The sequence below is a fragment of the Nematostella vectensis genome, chromosome 3, assembly GCF_932526225.1.
Source record: "Nematostella vectensis chromosome 3, jaNemVect1.1, whole genome shotgun sequence".
NCBI lineage: Eukaryota > Metazoa > Cnidaria > Anthozoa > Actiniaria > Edwardsiidae > Nematostella > Nematostella vectensis.
In genome coordinates, this window is record NC_064036.1 from 3,744,981 (window position 1) to 3,754,787 (window position 9,807).

At 38.7% G+C, this 9,807-nt stretch overlaps 1 protein-coding gene across 1 annotated transcript; it reads right to left on the reverse strand.

Moving 5' to 3' along the window:
• Window positions 1–6,241: 6,241 nt before the first annotated feature.
• On the reverse strand, window positions 6,242–8,516 carry LOC116616930 (forkhead box protein B1-like). The gene has a single exon (XM_032379152.2). The coding sequence runs from the start codon at window positions 8,304–8,306 to the stop codon at window positions 7,362–7,364; it is 945 nt and encodes a 314-aa protein (XP_032235043.2). The 5' UTR covers window positions 8,307–8,516; the 3' UTR covers window positions 6,242–7,361.
• Window positions 8,517–9,807: the final 1,291 nt, after the last annotated feature.

Sequence of the window (9,807 nt, forward strand, 5' to 3'; positions counted from 1 at the left end):
CGTGTATGTTTTTATGTTGAGAACTAGACGCGACGTTTATATTCTTTAATAAACAGATGAAAACTACTACGTGATTTTTCCACCGTTGACGCAGCTCTCCGGATGTTCACACTAAGAGCAAAACTGTCAAACTGTCAAACTCTTTCAAAACACCAAAACACAGCGACCGTCTCTCTCTCTAGAGTACAGGTAGAAGCAAAAGGTTATCTGTGTAGATCACGTCTATCAGCCGCTAATGGCTTTGTTTAGCCGCTTGAAACAGCCCCCGAAATAGTTCACAGTTTATTCCTTAGAACATTTCTTTTTTTCTCTTTTATTTTTTAATTGAAAAAATATATATAATTTTTTCCACTGTCACCTGTGTTTATGTCATGATTCATGAGTCATGATTAAAAAAAAGTGAAACCTGAACAATTAGCAGCGCTTTCTACTGGCCATCGCCTATTATTAAAATTTCGTTGTGAAAAGGCGAAAAACAAATTGATTTTTGAACAAACGATTTGCGATCAAATTGATGTTACTAAATAAAGCTTATCATTAATAATTGATTTACCAATTGTTTTAAAAACATTAGTCTTATTTCGAAACTTACCACTTGATTTTTATCTCCTCGCCTATCCTTTCTTTTGACAGAAAACTAATAATAAATCACGAAAAAGAATTAGGCTACCAAAATTACCTTTATACATACCAGTGCTGTATCTATATCAAAGAGGCCTAAAAATAGGCGACACCTTTCACAAAAAAGCAAACACTTTTTGTAGATGACAGTCTAGTTTGTTTTTACTGTACGTGCACGAAGGAAAAAAAGTTTATTAACACAAGCAAGCACACAATACAGATCATGATGGATGACTCTTTAGTGATTTGCTGAATGTTGATTTTACCTCTCCGTTTAAATAGGGTACGATACCTTGTCAGCCAAAATGTCAACATAATAAGAAATCGGCCCGGAACACGCCAATACCCTTGCCATGGCACGCTAGCACAAGTGCCGTCACACGTGCAGCCACCAAAGACAACCGTGTACAAGGCTGTTCTGTCCTTGTTTTAGACTCATCGGCAATTGGTATATTTTGTACCAAAAATTTCCAGCTTTGATGGGTGATTTTTCTTGTATCGAAATTTCTTCCTGTTCAGGGGTAAAATAAGTATTATTATTTTTTGTCGTTGAACCTAGATTAACTGAAAGTTTATCTCGGGTTCCTTCCGGAGTCGGTATCCCAAAGCTCCTTTTAACCGATCAGCATCTGTTTTAAACATTCAGCGCTTGTTTTGCTTGGAAGTACTTTTAATTTCGCGTTAAAAACTCATCTGGTTTTAAACCTGTGTGACACGAGGTTTGCATCATGTGTGTTCCATTTTCCACTTTTGTAAGACCCCATCCCCACGTATCCCTTTTCATTTGAAAACATAACGGATTCGGGTATCGTCTACACGTAAACGCGAAAACGATAATCGAAAACGGAACAATTTGAAAAAGCTCTCCAGAGTAGAAAATTTTTTAAACGACCCTTTTGGTACCGCTGTGGAAGTACGAAAACGGCCGTAAATTTCGATGTTTTTTTTTTTACTATGGCACGGGCTGTAGATGGCGGTAATTGTAATGAACGAGCACATTTGCTGTAGATAAGCAAAATAGTGAACAGACGCATTTGCTGTAGATAAGCAAAATAGTGAACAGACGCATGCGCAGTAGATAAGCAAAATAGTGAACAGACGCATGCGCAGTAGATAAGCAAAATAGTGAACAGATGCATGCGCTGTAGATAAACAAAATAGTGAACAGACGCATGCGCAGTAGATAAGCAAAATAGTGATCAGACGCATGCGCTGTAGAGCTTTTTATCGTTTCGTATCGTATTTGCGTTTTCGTGCGGACGGACCGTTTCCAAATAAAAACGCTTCGTGTGGACGCGAATTTTTTTGTTTTGAAAACGCATACTTGGGGACGGGGTCGAGCATATTTGGGATCTTAGACTGTTTGTCACGTGACGTAGCTCACCTGGCGCGCTGTGCATTATGGCAAAAAACAACTATCGCCGTGAAAATAAAATTTATAGTACCTCTTAACCCATTGACTCCTGGCTTTTTTTGAGCTGAATTTACAAAGTTTTATACAGCCCGTCAAAGTCAAACACAGCTGCACCTATCATATCATCAGGGGCCAGCGGATTATTTCATTTCAACATTTTGGCGGTCTTAGTTGGTCGACGGTTAACCGCCTCAGCGTTACGCGTGTTATAACTACCTCGAATTCCTATCTTCTTCAAGACGCAGTCATTATCATCACCATCATCACCACTACCTTGTCAGCACTAAAATTATCGTCGCAATCATAAGCAGCATCAACACCACCAGCACGATCATCGCCATCAAGATCAGTAGAACCATCACTAGCACCACCTGGCCATCAGCATCATCAACACCACCAGCACGATCATCGCCATCAAGATCAGTAGAACCATCACTAGCACCACCTGGCCATCAGCATCATCACCACCACCATCATCATGATCACCTACTGCAGAAAAACCTCTGTAAGGTAAAACAAAAAATTAACTTTAACACATTGACCCCTCAACCGGCCTGTACCGGCTTTGGGAAGTACCCACAACCTAAAGACGCAGATTCAGTGGAATGCATATTATAAAGTTAATGGTGAGTTAAGAATATATTTTGTGGGTCAGGATATTCAGAGGGGAAAGTAAAGCTTCGATAACGGTTGAAACAATGTCCTAACAAACTAAATTATTAAACTTACAATACCATTTACTTATGGGCCACCGTAATTTAGCCAAGCTATTTATTTATAAGGAGATAAGCCAATAACCTTTAATTTCTTTGGATAACAGCGAAGCAAACAAAGAACTTATTCTGTTATGATTTATATTTCGTTCGAGGCTTCGGTAGTGCGATACCAAGCTATTTATCAGCAGCTGACACGCTACTGGTTCATCACTCAGTAAAGAGATTATTAGCTCTGAGGATTACATTAGTTGTGCAGTCCATACTGTTTATAAACTTATCAATTTTGCTGTGTAGAGTATTACTGAGCATTGTATATAAAAACTAGGCTGGGTAACAATGAACTTTTATCACCGTGTAAGACATGTGTAAGACACGGAATATTCTCTCGGGGAAGACGCGCGCAAACAAATGGAATATTCCACGTTTGCCCCGGATATTCCGCATGTCTGCGCTAGGTGCAAACTCGACTTTTTTTGCCGTGGTAGTGATGATGATAGTGACGATGATTATCATGCTGGTGTTGGTGATGGTGATGATTGCGATGATGATGATAGTAGTGGTAGTGATGATGATGGTGACGATGATGACAAAAACGGTGGTAGTGATGATGATAGTGACGATGATCATGCTGGTGGTGATGATGCTGATGATTGCGATGATGATGATGATAGTAGTGGTAGTGATGATGATGGTGATGATAATAATTTATGATGCTGTTTGCGATGATGATAGTAGTGGTGATGCTGATGAGACGTCCTGGAGATCGCAAAGTGTAGTTCAGATCTGAATTGACCATTTTAGATCGCTAAGAACACTTCAAACTAATACGTGACTTGAAGATGATTTTTCTATTTTCATTTTTGTACTAAAACACACAAATGGCACCACGTCTATATTAGCCATGTTTGGTTCGAAACCAAGAGAAATCGCTTGAATGTATAGCTTGGCCTGCAGAGAAATATTTTGTGACTTTGTATAGCCACTGAATAGAGGTACCACTGTATAAACCGCTTATGAACTGCGAGAAAAGGCAGTTTAGTTGTTGAGCTCATTTCCACGTGAGACTAGCCAGCGTTCACATCTTTTTAAAATATCAGTCGTATCTAATCTGGTGATCGACGTGGCAACTGTGTTCTGAGTTTTTTAATCTGGATTTACTTCAGCAGATCGATCGGTCCGGGCCAGTCTCTTATTTTCGATGTGTTTTTGTGACTGGTCTAAAACACAACTTGCAATCCCAGGAAATGTTTGCGCTCGATCTCGCAAAATGGGTAAACTTTGGCTCGCCGCTCCGTTTGCTTGCTTTACTTTCTGTATTGCCACACAAGCCGTAGCTTTTTCTAGACTCTTTGATAGGTGTTTCGGTTTACTCGCAATCCTATAGTGTCGATACTCAAATTTTCTCTTCGTATCATCCATTGAAAATGATCTTAACCGAGCTCCTGTAACTCGCTCGTCGTGAGGTTTTGCGTTATATGCTATTAGTGAATAAACGCTTCTTTTTTGGTTTCCTAATTTAAAGTCTTCGCTATTCAAGGAAATTCTTTTTCTTCGGAAACCATTCAAATGCTGCTGCCTGACATTTGGCGTATAAAGGCTCGCTTTTCCCGTTATCTCCATTCCACTTTTCTTCTTCGGTTTTCGTTTCCTTTTTTTCTGCGCTGGAATTTTGTCATCCTCCCTAGGTACTAGATCTATACGCGCAAGCTCAACTAGTACCTTTTTCATCTCGTCTGACATTGGAGAAGTTTTGTGTCGTTGCCTTTCGTTGCTTTTCATGCGTAAGATCCTTGGCTTTTCCTGTTTTAGAGCGGACGGGCTAATAATGTCTTTACGATCTAAGAATCGAACGCTGCAGTCCGCAGGTTCCATGACTTTAAATGTTTAGACGCGAACAGGCATACAAGAAGAATTTTGTTCTTTTTGATGAAAAAGTCTTTAGCTTTTTATCCTACTGTACTGTAGCAAACGGATGCTGTTTAGCTAAAATTTATCTTGATAGATTCCCTAGCACTCCTTACAAAGATCTATCCTATCAGTCATGAGCGAAAAATAAACTTTTTTGCTTTTGCGAATCGATTTTTGATAATTTGATAATGACAATCTCGGCAACATAAAAACAATAACACATCTTAGCGTATTAAGCCTTAACGCTAATGGAGTTGGTAGCCCTAGGGCTTTCCGAGACAAGAATATCGGAAAGACGATACCTCTTGCAGAAAACGCGCTGCATTTTTCGACGATTTAAAATGTTTTCCCTTATTTCCCCTTTTTATTTGTTTTCAGGGGAGGATGAAACACTTTCCGTATTTTGAATTTCCTGGATCACCTGGTAATAACCTCAGCGTTGTTCCCTGGTGATGTTTATATATATTCTTCCTTTTCCCTTCTTATGTAGACGTGTTTCTTTTGTTTGGTGCTCATTACCAACAACGTGACTTGCATGGGCTCTTGCATGATGTTCTTTTGCGAGTCTATTTAATAATGTTAGTTAGAAGGAAAAAATATGTGTTCAAATATATGCAGCGTTATAGTTGCCTGGTGTTGAGTGCTGTGTACATTGATAAGTAGACTAGTGGGACCGTGTTTAGATGTTACCATTACATAGTACGATAAGGTTGCGCATTGCGAGGGACTTAGGCTCTAAGTACACGTATGAATTATTTTGTCGCCATTAGAAACCTTTTAATGGAATGATGATAATATCACAGAGAAAACCACAGGTTCCCCAAGCTAATGTTGTATATTACGTGTTTCATTCATAGTTACTATATTATTTTATGGGAGAGCTGATTAAACCATGTCATTAGATACATGAATAGAAAAATAGAAGAAAAAGTGACTAGAGTGAGTGGAAACATAAATGTATGAAAGAATAAATGAAAGAATGAATATAAAATGAAATAAATAAATAAAAAAAATACATATGGTATTAAAGAAATGTGGCACAAATCCTGTGGGTGGAAATTATTTTATAGTGTAAAGGTGTATAACATTAAAATGACACAAAGATTTGCGAAAACTCTTTTTATAAGTTATAAAAAAAGGATATTGGCCTTTTTAGCCGACCTCTTTATTAAACGTCACCTTTTGATTTCCTGCTTGCTCTAAAGATCCGCCATTTTAAATAATCCCGACCAATGAGAGAAGACTAGGGATGAGTCTAAATCTCAGACTTTTTCGCTGGCGATATATTTGACTCCGGACCCCGACCTCTGCCCCCCCCCCCCCCCCCCCCTCCCTCTCCTTTCAGGAAATCCTTACTATCTATTTAATAGGATGAAGGGTGGGAAGAAATTGACAAATAAGCTTTTTTCGGCAGCTTATTTTGTCTGGTTTGAAACTCTAATTAATTATCCTTTTGTTGAACAGGCTGACTAGCCTTTGTCGCGTCACTCTGACTGAGTGACACCGCTTGGAAACTCAATAGGGTGTAGCTGATAACATTCCTACGTGTAAGAGGTCTGTTTGTTATAGAAAGCGATTAATCTTTTTGAGTTCTTTTGTATAATTCTAGCAGGTCTGGCTCTTGGTTTGCCAATAAAGCGACGACCACTACTACTCTTTTACAATACTCTCAACGATTCACGTTGTTGGTCGAAAATAGTAACAAATATTGATTCAAATGCCATATACTTGCTTTTACAAACCATTAGCTAAGCCGTAAGCTTGTTTATTATATTGTTTATCTCGTAAACAGGATTAAATTTATATGTTATTATGTCAGCGGCCCTTGAGTTTTTTGGCGGATCAGTAGACTTCTTAAATAAAAAAATGACAGCATGTATTGAGCAAGGCCAATCCCTTAGTTGTTTGACATTGCGAGGGATAATAATGCTGAAAAAAATTAAGAATAAAGATGCCATTTTCTCTTGAAAAGAGTTAGTGTCTTGCATCTAATAAAAAGCAATCTTTTGCAGGGTTCAATGCGTCGTGGGATCACTAGGATTGCTTACAGCAGACGCTATAACTTTTGTAATAGTTTTTAATTTACTATTTATAATTATTATGAAACAGCAACATAATTATTAATCGGCACGATAACACTTTGAACACTATCGTCCTAATTCTGTCGAGGCATTTCGTCAGCTGTAATATTTTCAACTCCATTGAAGTCAGTGTTGGGTGCAAAAAGCTGTTTCTCGTACAAGCAGCACATATTTCGCCGCTACGTAGGCTAATTTTTACCGCGCTTTTGCCTACGGGCTTAAAGTATTTAAGATGTTAACTGATCCAGTGAGCGCCGGATAGACAGTTTATAACTGATACAGTGGTTCTTGGTAGGTCACTACATAGATCTTACAATACTTCACGCTGAATTGGATTTGTCGCGTAAGCAAGGTCAAGCAGGAGAATGCGCATGGACATTACCTCCCGTCCCTCAGTTACTTATTTTCTCAAACAAAATTTGACTCAAAAAGGGGTGGTGGATTTCTACCCAATCTACCCACCTTGTATCCGCCCCTCAAAAAAGCCTTAATTTGCACTTCAATCTAAATAAGAGTTTTTATATAACCTACTTGCTGAAGCTTACACTAATGTAATTTCTTATTGCTCAATAAGTCATCGGTTGGGATACTTTAGTTAGTAGAGCCGTGCTGACTTATCGTCTATGGGGCTAGAAGACTCTCGACATCAAAGCTTTTCTTTCTTTTAGCCATGACGGGAGTCGTTGAGGCATCGTATTTGGGTTTGTCTGCAATCATGATAGGAATAACTTGACGAGTAGACGAGACTACCCTTTGCATCTTGTAGCGCGGTGTAAGCACGTTATTCCTTAGTAGTATTTCTTCCTCATCAGTTCTCGTTTTGACTTGCCCTTCATTGACACCCAAGGCGATATAATCACTTTTATGGTCGCCATAACCAAGAAGTGCTTGTTTTGTGCTGTCTTGAGCTTGCCTTTTGTAGCCATCCCAGGAAATATCATCTCTTTTGTGGTCACCGCACTCTCTATCCACCTTTAGTAACTCAACTTTTCCCTCGAACGCATCGTCTACACGTCCCCTGTTAGATATCTTCGATTTGTATCTTCTGTAGGATCGTCTCTTCCGGAAATCTCCACGTCTGAAGTCATCAAAGTAGGTGGCGTCGATAGCCCAAAAGTGTCCTTTGCCGTTGGGGCTCCTACCCGCCTTGACAAAGCATTCATTTAGGGAGAGATTATGTCTAATGCTATTTCTCCAGCCTGTCCCCTTCGTTCTGAAGTACGGGTATCGCGTCAGGATGAAGTTGTAGATATCACTGAGAATTAGTTTTTGTTCTGGGGATGAAAGGATTGCTTCAGATATCAGGCTAATGTAAGACTGGTTTGGTTTCTCGTGGCTGTACGTCACGAAGCTGTTAAACCTCAGAAACTGAGTAGGAATCGGGCTCCAAAAGGGCCACATGGGACCAACTTTCCAACACGTGTAATCATCAGGAATGGTTAACAGTCCAGGTCTTTCTACCGTGCAGCAGAAATCACGATCGTAACATCTTTGCTTTTTGTCGTGTTTTGATTCTAGAATATAATTTCCAACCGGTTTGAACGCAGAATATCCGCTATTTGCCATTATAGTTTTGCTGGTTTTGCTTTTGTCGGGTTGACTTGAATATGGTTTAGGAAGTGGTTGTGGCTTTTGAGGCGCGGGGCTTTTATAAGGCACACGAAGCCAATGCTGCCTTAGGGTGATCTTGCATACAACTCTCCAGTTATATTAATGGACAGCATAAGCAAATGGCCAATACTTCTGAGTGTAGTGCTTGTGTGTAGTGACAAATTAGAGGACAGAATATGGAGCACTCTAGAAAATCGGCGAGGTTGAACGCTCTTACGAAAGCGTTATCAATTAGAATATGGCAAATTTTTAAAAACGTTTGTACATTTTTGGAATTTCTTTTTTAACTTTCAAGCAAAATGGTTTTCGCGAGAAAGATTACTTAGTCGCAGTTTGCAAATCAATGGTTATACAGGTGACCATTATATTGCATGCAATCATATTTGCTTCTTGTTCGTTATAACCGCGCGCTGAAAAATTGGAAAATTAAATTTTGGAAATAATAATAATATATCATAATTGGATTTTGGAAATAATAATAATATATCATAATAATATAATAATAACTTATCTGTCTGTTTATATTTTGGTGTCCTGTGTCTTTACTGACACTAATTGCTATTGATTAGGATCGCAGACTATTCTGTTGTTGCACAAATGATCGAGTACCTATTTATCATTTGCTGATGATCTCCAAGTCATTCATCAAAATATTTAACAATCCATTATTGACTGACAAAGACTGTTAACAAGAACAGACATCCAGTAAATTTGAACATCAGATAAAGCTCTTTTTTCTTTAAGTTATCAGGATTTCTAACCAGTTTAATTTGATTATTTCAATCGATAAAAAATAACTCGTGAAAAAACAGAGACTGATTTCTGAGTTTGCGCTATTTGAAAGAATATGGAAAATTGTAGTCTGCATCAATCAAGAACGTAATCTTATTTAAACAATTAACTTCAAGCAAAGGTTTTGTTTCTTTGATCCCCACGCACGTTACAGGTGGTGTAATTCTAGTGCATTTCAAGAGATGGATTAGCGGTTCTCTTGTGCCAGTATGGGACCTGCGTCCGCTTGTTAACTAAGTTACTCTATTTTGCAATTAAACACTGCCTTGCTGCAATTTAACACTCGGAAACATCCACATAGCCTCCTATGAAGACGTTGGAAGAGAGCAAATATAAAGCCGGCGCAAACAAAGTAAACTGGTCATCTAACTATACCGGCGGTACACCTGAAGTGTATCTCTTAGAGAATGTACAAAGTGCAATTTCGGCCATGATCAGCAAAGGTGTTATTAGTTGCTTTCCTTTGTTGACTTTGATGTTGCACTGTTATATTGTCTAATACTGTTCCGAAGATTGGATCACCAATAAAGAATAACTAAATGTATCCATGGTTTAAAATAAAACACGTACACCCATGGTTCTACTTTAATAATGTTTCTATAGTCTTTTTCGGGGGGTGTAAAAACACCTGGCTCTCTACATTGGGGACTCACTAATCCCTCGA

Bases quoted from the DNA above. Each gene is read 5' to 3' on its own strand.
- LOC116616930 (XM_032379152.2), bottom strand. From the start codon at position 8,306: ATGGCAAATAGCGGATATTCTGCGTTCAAACCGGTTGGAAATTATATT.